The 25,990-nt window shown below is 45.3% G+C and overlaps 3 protein-coding genes and 1 non-coding gene across 5 annotated transcripts in view; 1 reads left to right on the forward strand and 3 right to left on the reverse strand.

The window, feature by feature from the left end:
• Nucleotides 1–289: 289 nt before the first annotated feature.
• On the reverse strand, nucleotides 290–3,973 carry igbp1 (immunoglobulin (CD79A) binding protein 1). The gene is made up of 6 exons (XM_062988535.1): nucleotides 3,740–3,973; nucleotides 1,955–2,269; nucleotides 1,525–1,720; nucleotides 1,190–1,266; nucleotides 891–1,000; nucleotides 290–562 (listed from the first exon to the last, which is right to left on the reverse strand). Exons 1-6 carry the CDS (start codon nucleotides 3,943–3,945, stop codon nucleotides 414–416), a joined length of 1,053 nt encoding a protein of 350 aa, XP_062844605.1. The 5' UTR covers nucleotides 3,946–3,973; the 3' UTR covers nucleotides 290–413.
• Nucleotides 3,974–6,180: 2,207 nt separating this feature from the next.
• wnt11f2 (wnt 11, family member 2) lies at nucleotides 6,181–9,485 on the reverse strand. The gene is made up of 5 exons (XM_062988856.1): nucleotides 9,396–9,485; nucleotides 7,863–8,098; nucleotides 7,499–7,776; nucleotides 7,114–7,406; nucleotides 6,181–6,945 (listed from the first exon to the last, which is right to left on the reverse strand). Exons 1-5 carry the CDS (start codon nucleotides 9,464–9,466, stop codon nucleotides 6,771–6,773), a joined length of 1,053 nt encoding a protein of 350 aa, XP_062844926.1. The 5' UTR covers nucleotides 9,467–9,485; the 3' UTR covers nucleotides 6,181–6,770.
• A 1,363-nt stretch (nucleotides 9,486–10,848) lies between these two features.
• On the forward strand, nucleotides 10,849–10,920 carry trnap-agg (transfer RNA proline (anticodon AGG)). The gene has a single exon. It is a non-coding gene; the product is annotated as a tRNA-Pro (tRNA).
• Nucleotides 10,921–16,004: 5,084 nt separating this feature from the next.
• The window catches only part of eda (ectodysplasin A), a 22,140-nt gene continuing 12,154 nt past the window's right edge, over nucleotides 16,005–25,990 (reverse strand). The window contains exons 3-8 of one of the 2 annotated variants that reach the window (XM_062988805.1): nucleotides 22,607–22,648; nucleotides 22,279–22,455; nucleotides 22,126–22,160; nucleotides 21,979–22,030; nucleotides 18,989–19,113; nucleotides 16,005–17,286 (exon numbers count right to left, since the gene is read on the reverse strand). In XM_062988805.1, the coding sequence (XP_062844875.1) occupies nucleotides 17,026–17,286; nucleotides 18,989–19,113; nucleotides 21,979–22,030; nucleotides 22,126–22,160; nucleotides 22,279–22,455; nucleotides 22,607–22,648 (692 nt within the window). In that variant the 3' untranslated portion in view covers nucleotides 16,005–17,025. Of the gene's footprint in view, nucleotides 17,287–18,982; nucleotides 19,114–21,978; nucleotides 22,031–22,125; nucleotides 22,161–22,278; nucleotides 22,456–22,606; nucleotides 22,649–25,990 lie in introns of both variants that reach the window. The other variant, XM_062988804.1, reaches the window with a different exon arrangement.

Here is a 25,990-nt window from a genome sequence, read left to right on the forward strand (position 1 = left end):
TTTAATGACCCACCATGTAATATCACATGTGCTCAGGTTTAATTACATGACCAGATTGTTCAATACACAGAGGGCAGTTACTGGGAACACTGGCGCTGACGCTCCACCCCAGTACGACACCAGTTAAAAGCTGAAGATGGGAAGTCTGGAAAGGCTCACGGCTGATATAAAGCAAATGAATGGAACAGGAAGTTTCGGTTCTTCCTCTGCCGCCCCCTGCTGGTGGATCTCAGACATGCAGCGACACGGAGGGGGATTGGATTTAGGAAATGTGGACGCCACACAGAAATCATGTGAAAACATTTATTACTCAGTCTGTGTGTGTGTGTGTGTGTGTGTGTGTGTGTGTGTGTGTGTGTGTGTGTGTGTGTGTGTGGCTGCTGAACATGTGCAGGCGTGTAGGTTTGGCGTGTTTAACCCATGTTCTTGCGGTTGCCATATCCTCGCCGGTGTGAATCCTTCCAGTTGTCCCAGTCCCGGGCTTTCCTCAGAGCCTCTTCGTCGCCCTCCTCCTCCTTCCTCTCTTTCTCCTCCCGCTCGCGCTCTTCTCCATCCGCGTCCGCTAAAAACACACCCAAAGTAAACACACACACCCCACATGCCTCATGAAAAAAGTATGTGAACCCTTGAGTTTACTGTGGTGCCAGGTTCTGAAGCTGCTGATCAGACTGGCACCGCCGTGAGGAGAAATTCTACACCACCGTTCACCTGCTGAGGTCGTGCCACACCATCTCAGGAGGGTTTAATTGTGGACTGTAAACATGTTTTTGTCCTTGTGCTCTTGGTGTGATCTTTGCAGAGGGCTAGTAGGTTGATAAACATGCTGGTGTGTATTATTATATAAGAACGTTCTGAGGGGTTCACAAACATGTGTGTGTAAGAGTGTGTACCTGAACTCTGTGGGATCCCCTGATCTGGTAAACATCCTTTCATCCGGTGCTGCTCGTACCAGTCATTTACTGTCATAGTGGGAAGACTGGGATATCCTGCGCCGAACACCCTAACACACACACACCATACAGAACATTTAGGTAACATTACTGAGGCGACGCTTCCATCCTCACATCCTCACATCCTCATTACACTCTCCTGGATGATTCTGCAGTAGAAAAGTGCCAAACGGTTCCAGATTTTGGCACCAGCACCATACCAGTGGAAAAGTGCTATTAAAGGTTCCACACACACTTACCTGGCCTGCACTGCGTCCTTAGTCAGGATGAAGGGCTTCATGGGGGGTCGTCTGGTTTGGGGTTTCTGTTCTGGATTCTGAAGAAGAAATAAAATAAAATAATTAAGTTTTATAAGCTACAACACTTACATCTTCATCTTCATTTTCATCATCATCTTCATCTTCTTCCTCCACAGTGTTTTGTGGCGTCCACATAAATAAATCTGAGCTGATCTAGATCCAGGTTCCTCAGTTCCTGGTACCTTGCCCGCTGAGCCGGCGCTGCACTGATGATGTTCAGGTTATTAAGTGTGAGGAAACTTTCACAGCTGAGGTAGCAGAGAAGCTTACAGGACCTGATTGGGAGCGTGCCTCATCCTGAGGATGGGGATCTCCTGGTCTATGGACTCGATCTCTTCCAGAGCGATGGAGATCCAGCGACGCACCTGCAGCAGGTAGAACTCCCTCAGGAGCTCCTCATCTACAGAACCTCCATCCACTAACGTCCTCAGCTCGGCCAGCTTCTCCTCCGTCTGCTTACGCTGTTTAAACCTGACACACACACACACACACACACACACACACACACACATCAGCCTCCGTTCTCACATGTGTGGACAGCAGCAACAAACATCCTCAACCTTCTCCGTGCCGGTTCCACCTTCACCACACTTCGCAGCGGAGACACGCCTTTATGGTTGCTATAGCAGGTTTCTAACACCGAGACAGACAGTCAGGATGTGATTTGGGACGCAGCCCATGTCTGAAGGAGCGCTCAGGACTCACCTCTCGATTTTGGCCCGTCTCTGCTCCGCCATGCTGATGAGGTCCGCCTGTGCTCGGTGGGCGGGACCCGGCAGGTTAAGCTCCTCCCCCGGCTGTGTGTCGTCTGCGTGGTCAGGGTCTCTGGGCAGCCGGAAGGTGCTGATGTTGTAATCTTTGCAGCGGGCGAGGAAGTGCAGGAAGTGAGAACGAGCTCTCTGTACGATCTCCAGCCTCTTGGACATGTTCACCTGCTTCATCACCAACGCTGCCAGCAGAGCAGGTAACACCAGGTACTTCAGATCGGCCGTGGAGATCTCGTCCAGCTCCTCGTTACGGCTACAACACACACACACACACACACACACACACACACACACACACACACACACACACACACACACACACACACACACACACAAACACAAACACAATCATTATCAGTTTCGTTATCAGTTCTTCCACCTGCTGGGAGTCAGGTTCGAGTCTCAGAGGTGCCACCGGCCTGTTTGGGTTCTGCACAGTCACGGCCGGTCGTGTGTGAGGAACATGATGTCAGACTGAGCTGATCGGACAGAGATCAGGTGATTTTATTTATTATTTGTTTTGGTTGTCGGATCAGCGTTAATGAGAAAGTTCCACACAAGAACGAGCTAATGATGCAAACACTGATCACATCTAATTTTGTTTGTTTGTTTATTAGTATTTTAACGTCATGTTTTACACTTTGGTTACATTCATGACAGGAACGGTAGTTACCGCTTACACAAGGTTCATCAGGTCACAAGTTTATATCGAACACAGTCATGAACTGTTTTGTATCTCCAGTTCACCTCACTAGCATGTCTTTGGACTGTGGGAGGAAACCGGAGCACCCGCAGTAAACCCACGCAGACACGGGGAGAACATGCAAACTCCACACAGAAAGGACCCGGACCGCCCCGCCTGGGGATCGAACCCAGGACCTTCTTGCTGTGAGGCGACAGTGCTACCCACCGAGCCACCGTGCCACCCATCTAATAATGTAACATAAATAAACAAACAACTTCTATATGATGTTACAACATCTATAATAACATTCTCATTTTAAATGATTCTAATCACATGATTGTTGTTAATATTGTGATTTTTGTGGTGTCAGTGTAATGTAATATAGTGATGAATGTGATGTTAATAACAGTAATATAGTGATGAATGTGATGAATGTGATGTTAATAACAGTAATATAGTGATGAATGTGATGTTAATAACAGTAATATAGTGATTATAGTGATGAATGTGATGTTAATAACAGTAATATAGTGATTATAGTGATGAATGTGATGTTAATAACAGTAATATAGTGATTATAGTGATGAATGTGATGTTAATAACAGTAATATAGTGATTATAGTGATGAATGTGATGTTAATAACAGTAATATAGTGATTATTGTGATGAATGTGATGTTTGTTAATAACAGTAATATAGTGATTATAGTGATGAATGTGATGTTAATAACAGTAATATAGTGATTATTGTGATGAATGTGATGTTAATAACAGTAATATAGTGATTATAGTGATGAATGTGATGTTAATAACAGTAATATAGTGATTATAGTGATGAATGTGATGTTAATAACAGTAATATAGTGATTATTGTGATGAATGTGATGTTAATAACAGTAATATAGTGATTATAGTGATGAATGTGATGTTAATAACAGTAATATAGTGATTATTGTGATGAATGTGATGCTAATAACAGTAATATAGTGATTATTGTGATGAATGTTATAATAATAATGCAGCTTTAATGATGTTTCACCTGAACAGCTCGAGTTGCAGCATCATCCTCTCCGCCTCTTCTAAATGTTTAATTCCTCGTTTCACTTTGATCTGGACTGAATCTGATCCTGTCGGCTCGTTTGATTTCTCTAATTCTTCGTATAATTTCCAGCCTAAATCTAATAAATCTGATAGTTTATAAACCTGCTGTTCTGGCGCCTGAGCGAGTTCTGCTACAGACGCCATTTTATCGTGTACACGAGTTTTGGCCTAAATCGGCTTCCGTATCCGCCGGTGTCTTGTTGTATTATGTCTCCTACAGTTTTCAGCACCCATCAGTTTCTGTTTTGATGAAACAGCGCCGCCTGGCGACAGATTTGAGTAGTAATAGTTTTGTTTATATTTAATTTGACAGGATTGTGTAACTAATTGTTTGCAGTTTATATTTAAACGCTTATTAAGCTTGAGAATAATTGTATATCTTAGTAAAAGATAAATTGGTACATTTTGTTTTTAACTTAATTACTAGCTAAAAATGTTAATAAAATAAAATTTTTGAGTCGCGTGTTGTATAAATATTTACAATACTGTAGTGACTAGTGGAATTTAGCGTAGAAGGTCATTTTCATTCAGGCGAAAAGCATGGATAACTCGGGGTCCTTGGGGTGCATGATTTAGCAGCACCGCAGTTTACTGGTGCCTGCTGGCCTGTTGAGAGTGCACTTCCTCACTGTGACCAGTAGATGGAGGTAGAGCGCAGTGGAATAACAGAGTGGCGCTGCGATTCGTCTTCAAAAAGCACTTTATTTTGATCAGTCATTGTGTGTCCGGAGCCTACTAGGAACTTACACCGGGCAGAGCGCCAATCATTAAAGTACAACACTCACTCATTAATTTACTTACATCTATGGCTATTTTATGGGTATATTATATGTTTTAGGAGGTAGGAGGAACCTAAAGTACCTGGAGAAAACCCACAAAGACAGAAAATCTATCACAAATGATTCAGATCAGATGATAGAAAGTGTTTACAGGCTGTTTCAGATGGGTGATACAGGTACTGGAGAACTTTGTTTCTAACATAAATGAGTTTGTTCTATAAAGTCACTCTTTCTCGGCCCTGTTGTTGTCCAGGTTCTGGTATGAGTGAGGAGGAAGTTTTTGGGGTTTTTATCGAACGCCTAACTAAAACGCTTCAGTCTGAACTCTAGCGACCGTTCAGTACCCACAGTGCTGTTCCTCTCCTGAACCCAGCACTGTGTCTGTCCTTCCACTTTAAATTCAGTCAACCTTTCACCCCGACCTCCGACCTTTCCACCTGCACCACATTCACACAGGTTCAACTGGTGAGTAACGCTAACATTCCACGGCAAAGCTCTAAATCATCAGCAAACACGAACCCGAAACCCCGAATGCACGGGGTCAGAAGTCTGAGCTCTCTGAAATGCTGATGAATTTAATCATGAATCTTAATAATCAAACAGGACTAATCAAGACTTTTTGTTCTGACCCATTATGTGCAGCACCCACGTTACCAGCTAATGAACCATAAATCTCATTAAATTACTAACTACTATAGGCTAGGGTTGAACCCACTTTATTGAAATCAGTGTGTGTGTGTGTGTGTGTTTGAAGTGAACTGATAATGGTAATCTGTTCTCTGTCTGAAAGACTCAACAGGAATCAGCAGCTTTAACACTCACACTAGATTACACTAATCTCCCCAAAAGCTGTGCGTGTGTGTAAGAGTGTGTGTGTGTATGTGTGTGTGTGTAAGAGTGTGTGTGTGAGTGTCATTGTTTTTTTGTTCTATTGCACTGAGATAACAATCAGGCAAATCCTCGAGACAAAGCAACTGGTCCGCACTGATTGGCGAGTGTGTGTGTGTGTGTGTGTGTGTGTGTGTGTGAGTGTGTGTGTGTGTGTGTGAGTGTGTTTTCTCTTGATTGCTGATATCCTGAAGGTCTCTTTGATGTGGCTGTAACCCCCGATTCCTTCACCCCACGGTGGGAGTCTGAACTGCACTCGGCCGGTCCTGCAGAGCTCTGCACCCCCACTCACCACGAAAACAACCTCCATCGTTTCTGCCACTGCGGTGGATCTGACGCTCAACACCCGCGGGCGGCTCTACACATCCGACTGAAAATATAAAGATTCCTAAAGAGCAGCAGAAGCTGTGAACTAGATGACTGATGAGGTCACTGTTGGGCCCTTGAACAAGGCCCTTAACCCTCAATTGCTCAGACACTATACTCTCTCAGTCCCGACACTCTCTCTAAAATGTGCCGTTTCTTTTTATCTGATTATTCCTCGTTAGAACTCGGTAATGAAACTATTTTTCTGATGATTGAGGCAGAAATGAACTCAGACGTCAGCGCGGTCTCATAGAAAATAAATACACTCGGCTTTTTATTTTACAGCATTAATGTACAGAACATTTAACTCAGGAATCAGGACATTAGAGAACACGGGTGCAAATAAATACCTCCCAACCCCCAACCCTAACCCCCCCCAGGAAATAAAATCAGTTCTTATCAGGTTCTGTCGGAGCGGAGTCACCCTGGTCAGGGTCTCGGTGGGTCTGGAACCGTTCTAACAGCACACCACCGCATCACTCACTCACTCTGAACAGTCAATCCACCTCCTGCACGTTATTAGGTGGTGGAACGAAACCCCAGTAAGGGAACACACACACAGGCACAGAGAGAACATGCTAAACTTCTCACAAACAGTGAACGGAGGTAAGGATTAGACCCAGGTACCTGGGATCTTCATTTAATAATGTGCATTTTTGCAAGCCAGACTGATGTGTGATCATGAGCAGTGATATGGAACCTCTCAGGTGGAGTGTGTTCTGTGTTCTGATCGTCCACGCTGATCCACACTCCTCAGTTCAGAAGAGGACGTCCTTTCCTTTGATCTGTCCTCCTGGTCTCTCTCATCTCCGTCGGTGCTGGAGGTGAGACTCACGCCCGTCCCGTGGTGCCGCTCACGCCTCGTCCGCGCTCTCGGGGAGAATCTCCAGTGCCTGCTGTGGAAGTCCGTCTCGGTACGTACGGCTGGCGTGGGCGTCACTTACAGACGTGCCTCTCCACGGTGTGTGTGCACTTCTTACAGGTGACGTAGCAGCACCAGTGATACCTGCAGTGACAGCGCTCCTCTACCTGCTCTGTGTAGGTGTTATAGCCCCGCCCACAGCACATCAAGTTACATGAGCCACTCCCACTCGCCGTCTTATTGCACTGCCTGTGGAACACACACACACACACACGAACATCTGGTCATGAGGTCGTATTACAGCTGCACAGGTGCTGCAGTCTGTGTACAGGTGTGTGTTTGTGTGTGGTGTGTACAGGTGTGTGTATAATATTGATGTCTAGGTCTAAAGGTGTGTACAGGTGTGTGTGTCCGTACCTGTCGGTGGTTCCGTACGAGCCGTACTTGGTGTTGTACGAGCAGTAATCGGTTGAACTGGCCAGGTAAACCAGCTCGCTCTCCAGCACCGGTCTCACCTCCATGTCCCGGGGCACCAGGTGGCGGCGTGTGCCCACCTGGCGTGAGGTCACCTTGGTGGCGGACAGGTATCTGGCTTTAAGGTGAGCTGAGATGTGATGGACGTCCTGCAGGGCCTTCCAGCAGGTCTTCACCGAGCAGGAGCCGGAGACGCCGTGGCACTTACACTTGGTCTCCAGGGCGTCCAGCAGAGCCTGGTGGAACAAGAGCAGCGTGGAACCTGGACTTAGACCAGCTGTGGATCAGGTGTGGTGTGTAAGGCCTGGTGTAGGTGCCGTGTGTTTACCTGTCTGCCCACCGCGTTGTTGTGCAGGTGCATGAGGCGGGCGGCGGGTGACGCCGAGCGCCTGCTGTTCATGGTTGCGTCGGAGAAGGCGGCGCCCATCTGCAGGCCGAAGCGTACGTTATCACCACACCCGCCCCAACGGAAATCCGGCGACGCCTGCTCGGCCGGAGCCGCCGCACACGAGCAGCTCGGCAACTCGCCCGACGAACAGGCCCGGGAGATGGTGTGGGTAAGAACCGCCGCCGAGAGAGAGAACACGAACGCCGTCTCACGAGTACCTGAAACACACCGAGACGCCGTCAGTCCACCGCGGGCGTGTCCCAAACCGAACATGCTCTCGGGATCATGTGAGGGAGGGGCTTACCTTTAGCCAGGTCGGGCCCGAAGTGCGGCGCCCGTTCCACAGACGAGCAGTTCCAGCGCATGTCTCCGAAGGCGTCCTGGCACGCGGCTTTGGTGAGCTCTGCGGCCCTGACCACGCTGCGCATGAGTTCCAGGTTCCTCCTGCACAGCTGCTGCTGGTCAGGAACCAAAGCGTGCAGGAGCCTGCAGTGCTGCGTCTCGTTCCAGCCCACCGAGCTACCGTTCACCGTCAGACCCCTGCGGAGAGACACAACGGTTTAGGGAAGGTCCTTTCCTGTTCCAGCACCCAGCGAGATCCAGTAATAAATGGTCGAGTTCGAGATATTTGGTGTGATAGAGCCCTGACCTCAGCAGCTTTGGGATGAATTGGAATGCTGATTGTCAGTGCCTGACCTCACAAATTCTCACATTCTCAGAGAGACTATAAGGCTATCATGAAATACACCATACAGCCAAAAGTATGTGGACACAGGGTGAGTGAGCTCCCCGTCAACACTTTAATTTGTTATAAATGTGTAATAAACTGGTGCCCAGTTCCAGGTGAATCTCAGCCCTGTGCCCAGTGTTTTCAGGTAGCACTGGACCCACAGCAACCCTGACCAGGATGATACATTTACAGACAACACATGATTGAATAGAACGTTAATAAAAGTAAACCCCTGTACTGGTACGAGTCTTTAAACAAGTGAAAATGTTGGTTGGTTCTCAAACGAGGTTCTCAGGAGAACCAAAACCAGTTCTATTTAAGAACAAGGGGCCTAAACGGGCAGCATGAAATTTGTGAAATGACGAACCCCCACACGGGGTCTAACGCTGACCTGCCTGAGTGAATGTGGTTTAGTGTGTGTAGTTTTTTATAGCTGCACCAGCTGCTGAACTTTGACCCCACACTCTGGGTGGCATTTACAAATCTGCCGTTTCAATGACGTGCACACAAAAGCCCAGCGTGCAAAAAATAACCTGGGTTCAAACCCCACTTCTGGTCCCTGTCTGTGGGGGGTTTTGGTATGTTCTCCTTAAATCTGTAAAGGTTTTCTATGGGTACTCTGGTTCTCTCCCACCTTCCCAAGAAGATAAAGTAAGTACTCAGTGAACCGTGATGGGTCGTCGTCCCGTTCGAGTCATAATGCCATGCAGCCCAGTGTGTCAGGGTGGCACCAGACCCACAGTGACCCTGACCAGGATAAAAAGGTGAATGAGAATTAGGTGAATAATGGCTTTAGTGAATATTCAGCAAATTTTCTTCTGTTTATTTCTCTCCAGACTCGGTGTTGCTCAGATTATAGAATTTTTGAAAAGTCGAGTGTCCACAACACCGTAAAGTACAATAAGAGAAAGAGAACAACGAGGTCCAACACTGATGTAAGTGAACCTAAATCGTTTTTATTTCGTTTTTAATTTATGACTTGTGACTTGCAGGTCATTAAAACAGATCGGTAGCCCTGAACCCGTTCCTGTTCCACTAGCAGTTCTGCTCACCTGCACTCAGTCAGGTGTGTGTGTGTGTGTGTGTGTGTGTGTGTGCAGCACTTACAGCCAGTAGATCCCGGTACTGAGCCGCGCGCTCGTGTAGATCAGCAGTGACGTCAGAAGTAGCCGGTTCATCGCGCGCTACGGTTTATTCCTCCGATAATAATCAATAATCGATAATCAGTGAGTGATTTATAATCCAGTACAGCGAGAAACAGGATCCACACCGCGGCGGGAACACTGGGAATCTGTTACTACTGATGAATGATGAATGTTGTCAGTAATCCAGTAACCCGGATGAGGCTCCAGCTCTGACCGCGCGAGCACAGGTACAGTGAGGGGCGCGCGGACTCGCTTTTATAGTGCCGACCGAGCACGCGGACACGCCCACAGCGCGTGCACCCGGTCAGGACAGAGCCAACAATGTCAACAACAAACACAGTGTTATTATTATAACATGGTACTGAGCCAGGGAGTCTGCCATGTTTTCATTTATAAATAACATTACTATTCTTATTACTCTTCTTCTGCTGGTAGAAGAAAAAAACCTTTAGAAGAAGTTTAATACCGAAACATCCATTAGGAGGAACTATTTTAATGCTACTACTAAAAAAAAGAATAGAAAAAATAGATCAGTGGATTATAGCACAGATACATGGACGGTTAATTGGATGGATATTTAGATGGATGGATGGCTGGCTGGTTGGATAGAGGTTTAGATGGATGGATGTGTATATGGATGGACAGATGGATGGTTGGATAGATGGATGGAGGTATAGATGGTTGGATGGACGGATGGATGGTTGGATAGATGGATGGAGGTATAGATGGTTGGATGGACGGATGGATGGTTGGATAGATGGATGGAGGTATAGATGGTTGGATGGACAGATGGATGGATAGATGGATGGAGGTATAGATGGAGGTATAGATGGTTGGATGGACTGTATGAGTGTTTCCAGCGGCTGTTTGAAGCTTTGCTTTAGTTCTTTGTTTCTTTTGAAACCGGATCAACACGCCGCATCATTAACATGTGAAGAGCAGCAGCAGTTAATCCGGATTGTTCCTAATTAACATCAGCAGGGTTCATTACAGACAGGTAGCACAGGAAAACCATGTGTCAGGCGCAATTTTATTCATTTACCGAACATCTGCACATACATGCTATTCCACATTTATTATTATTATCATTAGTTTTACCGTCATAGCGGTTATTACTTCTACAAATCTGTATTACTATTATATTATTGAATACAATAATATTATTTTTATAATTATAATTCTCTTGTTGTATTATTATTATAAATGTACTATTTAGATGTGAAACACTGTGTGTTAATGCGGTTAAAATGCGCCGCTTGTAAACACCGCAATAATGCTGATGTTATTAGATAAATTCTTCAAACCTTACAGTTTAAATAAAATAAACTAATATAATTAATATCTCAGATAACTTTTATACCGTAAATTTACAAGAGAGTAAACTTAAACATAAGCGAGAGAACATTTAACAGCGCGGCTCGTTGGTCTAGGGGTATGATTCTCGCTTAGGGTGCGAGAGGTCCCGGGTTCAAATCCCGGACGAGCCCAATTTTTAGATCGTCATTTATAAATGTTTAGTAACGTGTAACGTTATTTACACGATTTTAAACAAATGACTTCTAAATATATGTTAAATATAATCTAGTTTAATATTTCCTGTTTAGAACAGGATATCGTTTGTCAGCCGTTTTCTCCATAGTTTTAAGAAGAAAGGCTAACATTATTAGCAAGCTGCTAACTGACACAAAATAACTAAACTGCTGTCATAGAATCTTGCTTGCTAAATTTTGTATTTGTCAGATTAACATTAATAATTCATAACCAGTGCTTACTAACAAGGTTAGTTATATATACAAGGTTATATATAAAATTTAAAAAAATCATCGAGCTACTATACAGAGTCCCCCAAAATAAAATTCTAGGCTAATGCTAGTTTGTTTGTAAAACATTTTGTTGTATTTTTATTGTCTCACTTGACTGTTAACGGCTTCATTTGACGTTTTTGCCACTGTTTTAACAGGGAAACTGCTAAAGGGATTAACACTCTAATCAGTGTGAGATTTAGGGGTTTACACATTAATACAAGCATGTTAAAATCATTTTACACCAGTGATTCTAAACGTGACACAAGAATTAACATTATTATTACCTGCTAACAGACACATGTAATGAATTATTAAATGTCATCAATTGTGCACAGAATTTATTTGTATTATAACTACATTAACATGAGTTTTCATGCTTTTCTGGCTAATGGTTACCAGCATTAGCATCTACATCAATCTGAATGATTTAAAATGTTTGATGTTTGAATTTAATTTCTTTGACTGAACGTACAGAAAATATATCTATAAAAAAGGTGAGAGATAGCAATCACAGCTAGCTGTTTGCTAACATTTAGCTCTGCTAGCTAGATAAAAAATAAACATCTACATCAATAAAAGTTAAGAATTCTACAATACTGACAGCTGTACTGAAATGTTTTGTACTGGGTTGGACTATTAGCATACTGGGAATGCGTCGTATTATTACACACCTTGGTCACACCTCAGTTAGCCAGGATACTGAATACACACGTTGTGTGTGTGTGTGTGTGTGTGTGTGTGTATTGATGGACGGCTGTGGGGTAAGCACACCTTGAACTGTTCCTCATTCAAAAACATGAGAATTTCGTCACCTCTTTCGCTTTCGGCCGTATCAATACTCTCTGACTCCAGACAGGATACGATCACGCCTTTACACCCCAACACCAGGATGTGGATTTGTCACACAAGTGTGTGTATCCTCATTCTTAACAAAATTTCTCACTCCTCTGAAGTCTAATATTACATATTTGTTAAATTTATTACCCTCACAGGAGCCCCATTAACCTACAGCGGTGCTTCTGTAGTAGCAGCTCAGGGGTCGGTTCTTACCCTAGATTGATGGCTAACCTTACATATACAATAAATGTTGTTTCTGTACACGTATCAAAGCAGTTTTGTGGGGTTAATCATTTAATCATTGAATAAAACCTACCAAAGGTTGAAACAGGGACACCCTTTGTGATAGTTGTGAGTGATGAGTCTGGATGATGGGATTAGCTCGAGTTTCTCTGAATTCTCTTCCCTCTGTGATTATCTGCAGCTCTAATCCCACTAATTCAGCCAGTCATTCATCACTGCCAGTTTCTGTTCCCCATCACCTGGATCAGCTAATCAATCAGGAAACAATCAGAGAGTAAGTAAAGATTACTGGATTGTGTTTCAGTGGTTCACATCAACAATTATTTCCTCCAGAACACCTGAGAATCCGGAACCTTCCAGGAACTGTTTTACAGGAGGAGCTGTTTTAACAGAGTTAGCAAAATATCATCATCACTCTTTTTAAATAGTGCTGTTAAATTATATTCAAATGTGCCAGTAAGGTCCACTGGAGTGCAGCACTACAGAACCATTAACAATTCCAGTTATTTAATGTGCAGAATTTATTCTAAACAGGAGCTCTATTCATTCTACATGTGTGAATCACTTGTAACATGAACACAAAGAGATTTATTCTACTTACTCATTATGTACATTCCAGGTATGCGTTCCAGAACGCCTGTGTTTCAAATCCCAAACTGTTTAGCACTTTTTCCACTTCACAGGAACTGGTTCCTGGCCAGCAAAGTCTGTTCAAACCAGTATCACCTCTCTGTCATCCAGAGGTGGTCCACTGCATTTGGCAAAAAGTTAAATGTAAATATTATGTTTGTCCTTGTAGGTTTAAAGAGAAAAAACATGGACGCCCTCACTAAAGCTCACATTTAGTTTGATCTGTTTGAGAACTAAAAGTTCACAGGTTTGTTATAGATGTAACCAACGACTGTATCCGTATGTTTATTGTTCCGAATTACATTTTACAGCATTTTTTATTTGAATTGATTAATGAGAGTGCAAGTAAGAATCATCTCATTGTTATTTTACATCTAATTATGTGGATTTTACAAATTAATAAAACAAGTGTATAAAACAATTGTATTTATTGCTAATGCTAATGCTAAATCAGTTCTTTAAGCAGCAACATGCGAGGTGAACTGAATGATGATCAGATTTAAATGTGTATCAGTGCATTTACACATTTACACGTATGCATATAATCCCTCTCTGAATACACCTCAGATACTCCAGACCAGGTGTAAACGACGCCTCTGATCTGCAGATCGTTACCATCAAAAATAAAAGTCAGTCTGAATGTTGGGGTTTTTATTCTCTCTTTTGAGAAGCTACGATTGTCTGGCCCTCACAATAGACTGCAGTTTACACGTCTGAAATAGTCGACCTGGAATCAACTCTTGAGATAAATGTGTGTGTGTGTGTTTATTGCAGGTTGTGAAATATCACACCTCAGTGCTGAGGAGACTGAAACCAGATTCAGATCAGTCGAGAGAGAAAGAGCCGAGATTTTCTCTTTATCTGGTCTTTTATTACGCTCCTGATTCTGATCTCAGTTCTGCAGCAGTTTGAGGGTTCGATTACTCTGGCAGAATTTGGTTAATACCAGATTGTTTACTTTATTTAAAAAAGAAATAAAGTTTTACTCTTTATACAAGTACTGAAGCTACAAGATAATTATAGCAAACAATTCATTACAGCTTTTAGCTTCTACATGCTAGTAGCAGGGCTAAAATGAATCGGTACACTGGGTCCAATATGGACAAACACAACAACTGTTGACTTAGCAGGACTGGATTATAGTTTTGGATGATGACCAGCACGCTCAATTAGGTTGAAATTGAAGGTTTTTGTGTTGTTTACAGTACAGAACTGTTATCAGAAATCCCCTCCTGTAGTGTCACACCCACACACAAACTACAACCAAGAACAGGGAGAGTTGAAATCAAACGTTACAGACTGCAAACGTTCGGTACAGCTTCACTATATGTGGACATATATGTGGACACCTGACCATTAGTTATGTGGAGTTTGTGTGTTTGAATGCTTTGACATGGTGCATCACCGTGCTGGAATGCAGGAAGCACATGTTCAGGAGCTATACTCGGATCAAACGTGGCATTCCAAGCATGCACAATTGGTATCATTGGTGTTGTTGGTGAACAGCGGTGCAATATTGGTCACTAACCCTAAATTCTGATCTGCACGTAGCTGCAGTATTCATGATTCAGCAGAGCGGTTGTTTTTGCTGTTTTGAATTGACCCGGGTGTCCATGTGACGGATTGGAACCTTGTTTAATGTGCATTTCTGCCATGAGTCCAGTTTTTTTCAGGTGGTACCTAACTCACCGTGACCCCAACCAGCACTGAGCGGGTAGTGAATAAATAATAAATGAATAAACTTCATGCCCATGTGCCATTAGCACTTTGTAAACCCATAGACCATAATGCGTGGTGCTGCTTTAACTGTAAGTGTCCACTTGAGGGCAGTAATCATCCACAGATGACGTTAATGGGTGTCTGATTATTTTGTTCTTCATTTTAATTTTTAAAAATGTTTAAGACAAAAACATCCAGTGAGCAGCAGTTCTGCAGATGGAAACCCCATTGTTTATGAGAGAGGTTCGAAGGGAATGACCAAACTGGTTTGTGCTGACTGGAAGCTTCAGTAACTCAGATCTTTACATTAAGATCTTTCAGACCCTGAGCTGGAGGAGCTCCAACAGCAGCAAAGCACACTGGGTTCCAAACTTTATTCTGGTCTAGTATATATATATATATAGTAGCTTAGGCTATGATTTCAAACACTAAAGCACAACTCAAGCTTAAACACTTTATTATTATTTAAAAATTATTGTCATGTTTTTACCAAAATACAGAAAAACAAAGTATTAAGGTGTGAAACTGTGCTGATCCGTTCTGAATAACTGACCGCAGTTATAATGCAGCGAGTGTTTGGCGCCACCTGCTGGTAAATGTGTTACTGTTCAACCATTTAGTTACAGAAAAAGCCATAAAAGTTCTGAGCTGTTAGTGAGGCGAGAGGAGCACGGAGGTACAAAACTACAATATTTAACATTTATAAAACTTTATTGGTTAATAATGGTTGTTTATTTCCAAACAGAAAAATCCAACGAATTTACACTGAGAGCAAAATGTGGTTTATGTACATATTTACACTCACCGTGCAGTATACAAATGTACATTTTAGTAACACACACACACACACACACATTCTGACAGATGAGAGCAGTTAAACAGAAATAAGTGTTTTTACCTCCTGTCTTTCAGAGACTAAAAGCTTCAAATGATTTAGTTTCTGCAGTTTAATGTTGAACTGGGTTCTGATTAGAGGTGGTGTTAGTTCTGGGGTAACTAGTGTTTGGTGTTAGTTTAGGAGTTAGTGTTTTAATTTCAGTTGAAATTATGTTTGGCGCCAGGGCATATATTACTCTTAAACTTACTGATCAATCACACACACACACACACACACACACACACACACACACACACACACACACACACACACACCCTGGTCAGGTGAAAGCAGTAACTGAACATATGAACAAATATTTATCAAATAAATGTTTAATAAAAAGAATAAAATGTTTAAAACTATTTACAGTTTAGAATCAGAACAGAAACATTTAACAGTGGAAGTGTGACGATGCTGCATAACCCCTTCATAACCCCCCCCCCATTCATAACCCCCCCTCACTGATTCATAACCTCTGTCTGTGTGTTATGAAGGTCTTACATATGAACCTCCACCACATTTCACAGTTTCTCAGAATGTTCTGTTTTTTGAGTTGTTGCTCCTCCCTTATCTGCCTTAAATACAGTCACTGTGAATGAAAACAGGTCATGTGACTCGTAATCAAGAGTTCTGATTGGTCGAGGATATCGACAGTTCAAAGCGAGTTCAGATGAGCCGTTGCTCCTCCAAGCTTAACGGCTGAGGAGGATCTCGTGGGCGGAGCCAATGGCTTAAAAGAGTGCTGGGAGCTGATTGGCCTACTTGTTTCCACTGGGCGGAGTCTGTATGCTGATTGGCTCCAGCATGTTTTTACTGAAACAGGTGTGTTCTGTGGCTGGAGACGAAGCTTCATAACTGTTCTGCTGGTCATGATTGGCTCAGGTATTTGAGATGGGTGGAGTCTGAGTGTCAAAGGTGTCTTGATTGGCTTAGAACATCCTGTGGGTGGCTCAACAACTTTCTATAAGCCTTGAGCCTGGTGGGGATAAACAGTGAGCTGATTGGCTGACTCCTGTCCTGTGAGTCTGTGAGCTGATTGGCCGAGCTGTCTCCGGGGGCATTTATGTGCCATCTGATTTGTTCAGCTGTGATCAGTGGGTGGAGTTTATCAGGCCCCGCTGGTACACATTTACATTTTCGGCATTTAGCAGACGCTTTTATCCAAAGCAACTTACAGTCTGAGCAATTGAGGGTTAAGGGCCTTGCTCAAGGGCCCAACAGTAGCAACCCGGCAGTGGTGGGGGAACCAGGAACCTTCTGCTCACTAGTCCAGTACCTTAACCGCTAGGCTACAGCTGCCCTGTACACAGTGAGTTGATGAAGCAAATAAGCAAGCTGATTGGTTTATTTATAGTCTACGTTTGATATGTGGGCGGAGTCTGTGAGCCAGTTCAGCTCAGTGATGTTTGACAGGTGTTGACTGTGACGTTGAATGTTGATTGGCTCAGGTGAACGAATCCTCTCAGCCAATCGGAAGGGCCTCAGCTGTGGCCGCTGGGCGGGGCGTCTCCGAGGCGGATGCTGCCGAGGAAGGTGGTGTGGTTGCTCATGGAGATGGAGGTGTCGTCGTACAGCATGCGTATGGAGATCCTCTGTCGGGCTCGGAGCCAGCACACCCCGCCCGTGTAACACGTGTTGAACTTGCGCTGCCCGGTCTCGATGCTGCGGGTGCAGCGCAGGAACGGGTTCTTATCGATCATCACCTCGTAGCTGGCGATGTCCGTGAAGTTCAGGAAGTACACCTGAGGACACACGCCGAAAACACACACACACACCAAACAAAAAACATGAGCTTCCTTTAGATTGTGTACATACATGCACGTGTTCCCCAGTTCCTCATGTTCCATAGTGACCCTAGCTTCAAGTGTTCCCTAAAAACAACCTGTCTCGGTCTCTGTACCTCCAGGGTTCCATCATTTCCTCACAGGACCAACATCCAGAACCTGAGTTTTATTTTATTGTTTCACCATGACTAGGTTCCAGTAGTCTCAATGTTCCACCATCTTTCTAAGCTTCATCCTGCCCAAGGTTCCAACATTCTACATGTTCTACCATAAAGCAATAAGCCTCACGTTACTATGATTTTAGCACGGGGATGACGTTTTAGTCACGACGCGAAGCTAAAATCATAGCAGTAACGCACGGTCTCGAGTGGCTTATTGCTTTTCTAAAACGGCGGTCAACATAAAATACAATAAATACAACAATGTTTAATTCATAAATGTATTTATTGTGTATAAACTTACAATAAAGCATTCTTCCGCGACGCCAGGTAATTCGATTAACAGTGTTGCTAGGCAACATGAGGGCGAAAATAACATTAACTTTTTCTTTTCAGTGGCGTATTAATATGGGATGATGTGAGGTGGTCATAGGTGTGCGTTTATCAGGGATTTTACAACGGCTTCCAACGCGGCTCAGCCAATCAGATTTTAGGAGCGGAACTATCCGTTTTATAATTAAGCAATAGAACACGAGAGGGAGTGTGTTATCACGAATAACATCACGGCTGTGATTCGGTCGCAGGCACGAACCGAAGGTGAGTACAGTAGATCATCACAGCCGTGATGTTATTCACGATAACACACGACCTCGAGTGTTCTATTGCTTTTATACAACAGTTTTTACAAAATAAAGAAAGAAAATAAATCAAAGAAGCCCTGAATTTCATATTAAATATGCTTTAATATTGACAATACCTTCCGCCAAAAAGTAGTTCCACAACCAATATAAAGTTTAACACTACAAAGCAGACATCCCAAGTTGCAAAAACTCATTTCAGGGAGGTAAGAACAACAAGAAGAAAAAGTCAAGAACTTCCGAAGGGAAAAAAAAGAAATAAAAAAACCTCTCGCACACACCAAAGGATTATGGGTGAAAACAGAACTTCTAGATGCTGCTAACAGGTTCGCGTTACAAACACATTAATGTTCCCTACATAGTGCACTAGATTGTGTATCAGATCATGGATATATGTTCCCTACATAGTGCACTAGATAGTGAATTAGACAACTGATTTATGTTCCCTACACAGTGCGCTAGATGATTGTATATCAGATAACGGATTTAAAACGCGACCGGGAAAAAAAGTCTGTGTCGCCTGTGTACGCGTTTGTGTGCATGAAGCTCGTCGTTAATGGCAACGCGTCAGCGGAGTAATACCATTGTGGTGTGAAAAGGCCGTGCTGTTGTCACCGATATCAGCACGGCTAGAACGCTTCTCAACCAATCAGATTGTAAGGTCGGAACTACCTGTTGTATAATGTTCCATTAACCCTGATGTTTCATCCTATACGAGGTTCCACCACACTGGAGGTTCCAGTAGAGGTTCCTTCACATGATTGGTTCGTTGTGTTTTCAGGTTCCACCTCTACCCACTGTTCCTGTGTGTGTGTGTGTGTGTGTGTGTAGTAAGGTTAGTCCAGGGACCGTACTCACTTCTACCTGACTATAGATGAAGTAGGTCCCGTCCTGCAGCACCTCCAGCTCCCCGGAGCGCGAGTGCATCTTAAACACCCGCTGGTGCATCGAGATCATCTTCCAGTTCCTCAGGACACCTTCAGAGAGATCTCACAGAGAGAGAGAGAGCAGTCACTATACACCAGCACACTCACACACACCTCACACACACATCACACACACACACTCACACACACACCTCTCTCACAGAGAGAGAGAGAGCAGTCACTATACACCAGCACACTCACACACACCTCACACACACATCACACACACACACTCACACACACACCTCTCTCACAGAGAGAGAGCAGTCACTATACACCAGCACACTCACACACACCTCACACACACATCACACACACACACACCTCTCTCACAGAGAGAGAGCAGTCACTATACACCAGCACACTCACACACACCTCACACACACACCACACACACACACACCTCTCTCACAGAGAGAGAGCAGTCACTATACACCAGCACACTCACACACACCTCACACACCTCACACACACCTCTCTCACAGAGAGCAGTCACTATACACCAGCACACTCACACACACCTCACACACACACACTCACCTCTCTCACAGAGAGAGAGCAGTCACTATACACCAGCACACTCACACACACCTCACACACACACCACACACACACACTCACACACACACCTCTCTCACAGAGAGAGAGCAGTCACTATACACCAGCACACTCACACACACCTCACACACACACCACACACACACTCACACACACACCTCTCTCACAGAGAGAGAGCAGTCACTATACACCAGCACACTCACACACACCTCACACACACACCACACACACACACTCACACACACACACCTCTCACAGAGAGAGAGCAGTCACTATACACCAGCACACTCACACACACCTCACACACACACCACACACTCACACACACACACCTCACACACACACACACCTCTCTCACAGAGAGAGAGCAGTCACTATACACCAGCACACTCACACACACACCACACACACACACACCTCACACACACACACACACCTCTCACAGAGAGAGAGCAGTCACTATACACCAGCACACTCACACACACCTCACACACACACCACACACACACACTCACACACACACCTCTCTCACAGAGAGAGAGCAGTCACTATACACCAGCACACTCACACACACCTCACACACACACCACACACACATACTCACACACACACCTCTCTCACAGAGAGAGAGCAGTCACTATACACCAGCACACTCACACACACCTCACACACACACCACACACACACACACTCACACACACACACCTCACACACACCTCTCTCACAGAGAGAGAGCAGTCACTATACACCAGCACACTCACACACACCTCACACACACACCTCACACACACACTCACCTCACACACACACACACACACACCTCTCTCACAGAGAGAGAGCAGTCACTATACACCAGCACACTCACACACACCTCACACACTCACACGCCTCACACACACACACACACCTCTCTCACAGAGAGCAGTCACTATACACCAGCACACTCACACACACCTCACACACACATCACACACACACACACCTCTCTCACAGAGAGAGAGCAGTCACTATACACCAGCACACTCACACACACCTCACACACACACCACACACACACACACCTCTCTCACAGAGAGAGAGCAGTCACTATACACCAGCACACTCACACACACCTCACACACCTCACACACACCTCTCTCACAGAGAGCAGTCACTATACACCAGCACACTCACACACACCTCACACACACACACTCACCTCTCTCACAGAGAGAGAGCAGTCACTATACACCAGCACACTCACACACACCTCACACACACACCACACACACACACTCACACACACACCTCTCTCACAGAGAGAGAGCAGTCACTATACACCAGCACACTCACACACACCTCACACACACACCACACACACACTCACACACACACCTCTCTCACAGAGAGAGAGCAGTCACTATACACCAGCACACTCACACACACCTCACACACACACCACACACACACACTCACACACACACACCTCTCACAGAGAGAGAGCAGTCACTATACACCAGCACACTCACACACACCTCACACACACACCACACACTCACACACACACACCTCACACACACACACACCTCTCTCACAGAGAGAGAGCAGTCACTATACACCAGCACACTCACACACACACCACACACACACACACCTCACACACACACACACACCTCTCACAGAGAGAGAGCAGTCACTATACACCAGCACACTCACACACACCTCACACACACACCACACACACACACTCACACACACACCTCTCTCACAGAGAGAGAGCAGTCACTATACACCAGCACACTCACACACACCTCACACACACACCACACACACATACTCACACACACACCTCTCTCACAGAGAGAGAGCAGTCACTATACACCAGCACACTCACACACACCTCACACACACACCACACACACACACACTCACACACACACACCTCACACACACCTCTCTCACAGAGAGAGAGCAGTCACTATACACCAGCACACTCACACACACCTCACACACACACCTCACACACACACTCACCTCACACACACACACACACACACCTCTCTCACAGAGAGAGAGCAGTCACTATACACCAGCACACTCACACACACCTCACACACTCACACGCCTCACACACACACACACACCTCTCTCACAGAGAGCAGTCACTATACACCAGCACACTCACACACACACACAGCTCACACACACACTCACACACACACCTCTCACAGAGAGAGAGCAGTCACTTTACACCAGCACACACACACACACACACCTCACACACACCTCACACACACACACACACACACCTCACACACACCTCACACACACACACACACACACACACACACAGATTGTGTTCTGAAGGTGCGTCCATGTTTAAACTCTTACCTTCCTTCACCTGTATGGTTGTCTCCTGACCCTGCAGATGCACCACCGCTGGCTACACACACACACACACACACACAGTATTAAACTCACACTGTAATCTCTATAATCGTTAGTATTAGCAGGTGATTAAAATCTGAACCGTCATACCTGTGAGTCTCTGTACCTGCTTCTCTCACCTCCACCTGTCCACACACACACACACACACACACACACACACACACACACAGAGTGTTTATAAGTGTGTGTGTGTGTATGACAGTGTACAGTGTATTCCGTATCTGTCTGTGTTTCCGACTCACCTGGCGTACCCTGAGCTCCGGGGGGTCCTTGAGGTCCCGGAGGTCCGACAGGTCCCGGTGGTCCCGGAGGTCCCATTGCGTTGCTCCCTGGGATTCCTGGTATCCCTGGTATTCCAGGCGGCCCCTGAGGCCCGGGGGGGCCCGGGGGACCCGGAGCTCCTGGGGGCCCTTTTTTACCTGCAAAGAAAAATGAGAATAAAACAATAACTGCTATATTCACCACACAGCCAAAAGTATGTGGACACCTGATCTGGTGGTGTTTGAAAGAAGGGCACAAATTCCCTCAGCGTATGAAACTGTTATTCCAGTAAGGAGGATGGAACTGTACCTTTCTTCCTGTCTCCTTTCCTCTTCCCACTTCCAGCTGATTCTGAGGGAGAGACACAGTAAACATGAGACGATTGACCTCCACCAATAATCACACAAACATCAACACGAACTCGCTTGTTCTGCTACGGTTCGTCTGAGGGTCTCTGTGCAGCACCGTCGATCAGCCAGCAGAGGGCGTAACTGCAGCAGTTGAGGAGGTAATAACTGCGCCGGAGGGGATTCCTAAACTGCTGCAGTTACGCCCTCTGCTGGCTGATCGACGGTGAAGAATTAGGACGCAGGACGCTTCCCTGTGAGTTCACGTGTGTGTGTGTGTGTGTGATGAAGGGCAGTGCAGCAGTAAGTTGGCACCCAGCGTAAATATTTTGCCATTTCTCGACATCAACATAAAGATTCGTCGACATTTGTAGCTAAAAAGAGCAAACAGTTTTGATTTGCCTGAATCACCCCGAGTGCACACACACACACACGTGTGGAAACAGTGTGTGTGTGTGTGTGTGCGCAGACGTGATGTAAATAAATGTCGAAGGTCATTAAAATGACACTAACAATAATACACACACCGGCCGCATGCCGTGCGCGCTCCACGTGTGTGCCAGCGTTCGTGCGTGTGTGTTCCGACATCCGATCCCAGGGGTCATCAACCAGAGCACTTTTCAGATGTCAAACAAACCCCGCCGACCCCTCAATCTCTCAACCCCCCGCACGCCCCAAAAGTCGTCGACACCCCACACCCACCCCAAATAGTCACAGCTCCGGGTGTGGGGGTTCCCACGCCGCTGGAACCCCGCCGCTCCCGTTTTTACGTACATCTTACCTACCATACAGATACAATTACTGACTGTAGCCCATCTGCAGACCCCCACCGGCCACATTCATGTTTGGCTGGTTGATCATTCTCAGCACTGTGTGTGTGTGTGTGTTCTGGTATGAGTGTAGCAGGTGCAGCAGAGTTGTTGGGAAGAGACTGAAGCTCCAACCAACGAACGAACACACACGTCGTGTCTCAAACTGTCCACCTACAGCCAGCACTGACAGGGTGTGTGTTCCTAATGAAGAGGACGTGTGTGTGTGTGTGTGTGTGTGTGTGTGTGTGATATCTGCTCTGTGACGGAGTGTGATGTCATTAAAGAAAAAGTGATGAAAGAATTAATGAACGGAAAAAATTAACAATCAGAGACGCATTAGAACACCATCAGTCACACACAAACACACACACAAACACATGCACGCACGCACACACACACACACACACACACACACAGCTGCACTTATACACAGCACATGTTATGAGGGAATTCAATAAGCATGCACAATTATTATTATTATTATATTTATTATTATTATTATTATTATTTATTATTATTATTATCATATTTATTATTATTATTATTATTTATTATTATCATATTTATTATTATTATATTTATTATTATTATTTATAATAATATTATTATTATTATTATTTATATTATTATTATTATTTATGTTATTATTATTATTATTATTATTTATATTATTATTATTATTATTATTTATATTATTATTATTATTATTATTTATATTATTAATATTATTATTATTATTATTATTATTATTAATGATGAGGTTATAATAGAAGCGTGAGCTGAACTGATTCTCTCCCCAGTAAGGACAGAACTGGAACTGACTGGTTAGAGGTCGTGATGGAACGTAACCAGCGCTGAACTGGAACCAGGAACAGGACAGGGTTTCATCCTCACCACCGAATACCAATAAATCACGAACTCTCCCTCACTGCCGTCCGCCTGACGCTGTGTTTACCGGAACGTTCCGGTCGCGACACACAAAGACTTACGTAACTGTTTTAGTTCCACTCACAAAACCTCACATCAATCTGCTAACCTCACGCTGGCACTGCCAAACACACACACACCAGCACACACACACCAGCACCACGGTACCACAGCGAGGGTCGACCTCAAACACACACACACACACACCAGCACCACGGCAAAGGTCGACCTCATACACACACACCAGCATCACAGCGAGGGTCGACCTCAAACACACACACACACACCAGCACCACGGTACCACGGCGAGGGTCGACCTCAAACGCACACACACACACACACACCAGCACCACGGTACCACGGCGAGGGTCGACCTCAAACACACACACACACACACACACACACACACACACACCAGCACCACGGTACCACGGCGAGGGTCGACCTCAAACACACACACACACACCACGGTACCACGGTACCACAGCGAGGGTCGACCTCAAACACACACACACACACACACACACACACACACACACACACACCAGCACCACGGCGAGGGTCGACCTCAAACACACACACACCAGCACCACGGTACCACGGTACCACAGCGAGGGTCGACCTCAAACACACACACACACACACACACACACACACACACACACACACCAGCACCACGGCGAGGGTCGACCTCAAACACACACACACACACACACACACACACCAGCACCACGGCGAGGGTCGACCTCAAACACACACACACACACACACCAGCACCAAGGTACCACAGCGAGGGTCGACCTTAAACACACACACACACCAGCACCACGGCGAGGGTCGACCTTAAACACACACACACACACCAGCACCACGGCAATCCGGTTCATCCCAGAGCTGTTGAGTGGGGCTGAGCTCAGGACTCTGTCAGCTTTTCGGTTCTGATGATCAGGCAGTGATGGTATATCCCGGGTGAAGGCCTCCGTCAGCGCGTCTCACTTTTATCTGGTGTTTGGTTACGGTTAGACTGTTTATCCCGAATTCTCTCTCCCTTACCTGATCCTCTCGCCCACTCCGTCACCCAGCGGGCACCGAGCCGTGCCAGTGTGTTAAAAGTTCTACACGGTCACTGACCTCGAGTTCAGCTCGTGACTTCTCTGTGCCCGTATAAGCAGGACTCATTTATATTTGAATTAATCAGACACGGCGGAGGGAGCGAGCGTGCTTCGGCGCCCGCCTCAGGCACATCGTCCCGCCCTTCACTACGACGATCGCCAACGAATTCAGATCAGGACCAGGCCGATTCATGTTTGCGGCGTTCACACAACAAAGCATCGCCGCGGGCGTCGTAGTGTCCGACAGCACTGTCAGGTTCCAGTCCCGCCCGTGAGGAACGCCGGACAGCCAAATTACAGCCATTATATCTGATTAACGGGGCGCTAACGCTGCACCGCCGGCCTGACACTTTGATTTGTTTTTCTCCGGAGATGTTTTGAGAGGAAGTGATGGGACCCGGTAAACAACCAGAACTATGCAGCCCGCGGGACGCTGCGCCCGTCAGCCCCAAATTAGTTCCAAAAGTTCCTCGTACTCGCGTCCAAATCTGGAGG

The sequence above is a fragment of the Trichomycterus rosablanca genome, chromosome 26, assembly GCF_030014385.1.
Source record: "Trichomycterus rosablanca isolate fTriRos1 chromosome 26, fTriRos1.hap1, whole genome shotgun sequence".
Taxonomy (NCBI): Eukaryota; Metazoa; Chordata; class Actinopteri; order Siluriformes; family Trichomycteridae; genus Trichomycterus; species Trichomycterus rosablanca.

Bases quoted from the DNA above. Each gene is read 5' to 3' on its own strand.
- wnt11f2 (XM_062988856.1), bottom strand. From the start codon at position 9,466: ATGAACCGGCTACTTCTGACGTCACTGCTGATCTACACGAGCGCGCGG. The intron at 8,099-9,395 runs GTAAGTGCTGCA...GTCTCTCCGCAG, and splicing joins AGTACCGGGATCTACTGGCT to GGGTCTGACGGTGAACGGTA. The intron at 6,946-7,113 runs GTACGGACACAC...TGTGTTCCACAG, and splicing joins TCGTACGGAACCACCGACAG to GCAGTGCAATAAGACGGCGA.
- igbp1 (XM_062988535.1), bottom strand. From the start codon at position 3,945: ATGGCGTCTGTAGCAGAACTCGCTCAGGCGCCAGAACAGCAGGTTTAT. The intron at 1,267-1,524 runs GTCCTGTAAGCT...TTTCTTCTTCAG, and splicing joins TGAGGCACGCTCCCAATCAG to AATCCAGAACAGAAACCCCA. The intron at 1,001-1,189 runs GTAAGTGTGTGT...TGTGTGTGTTAG, and splicing joins AAGGACGCAGTGCAGGCCAG to GGTGTTCGGCGCAGGATATC.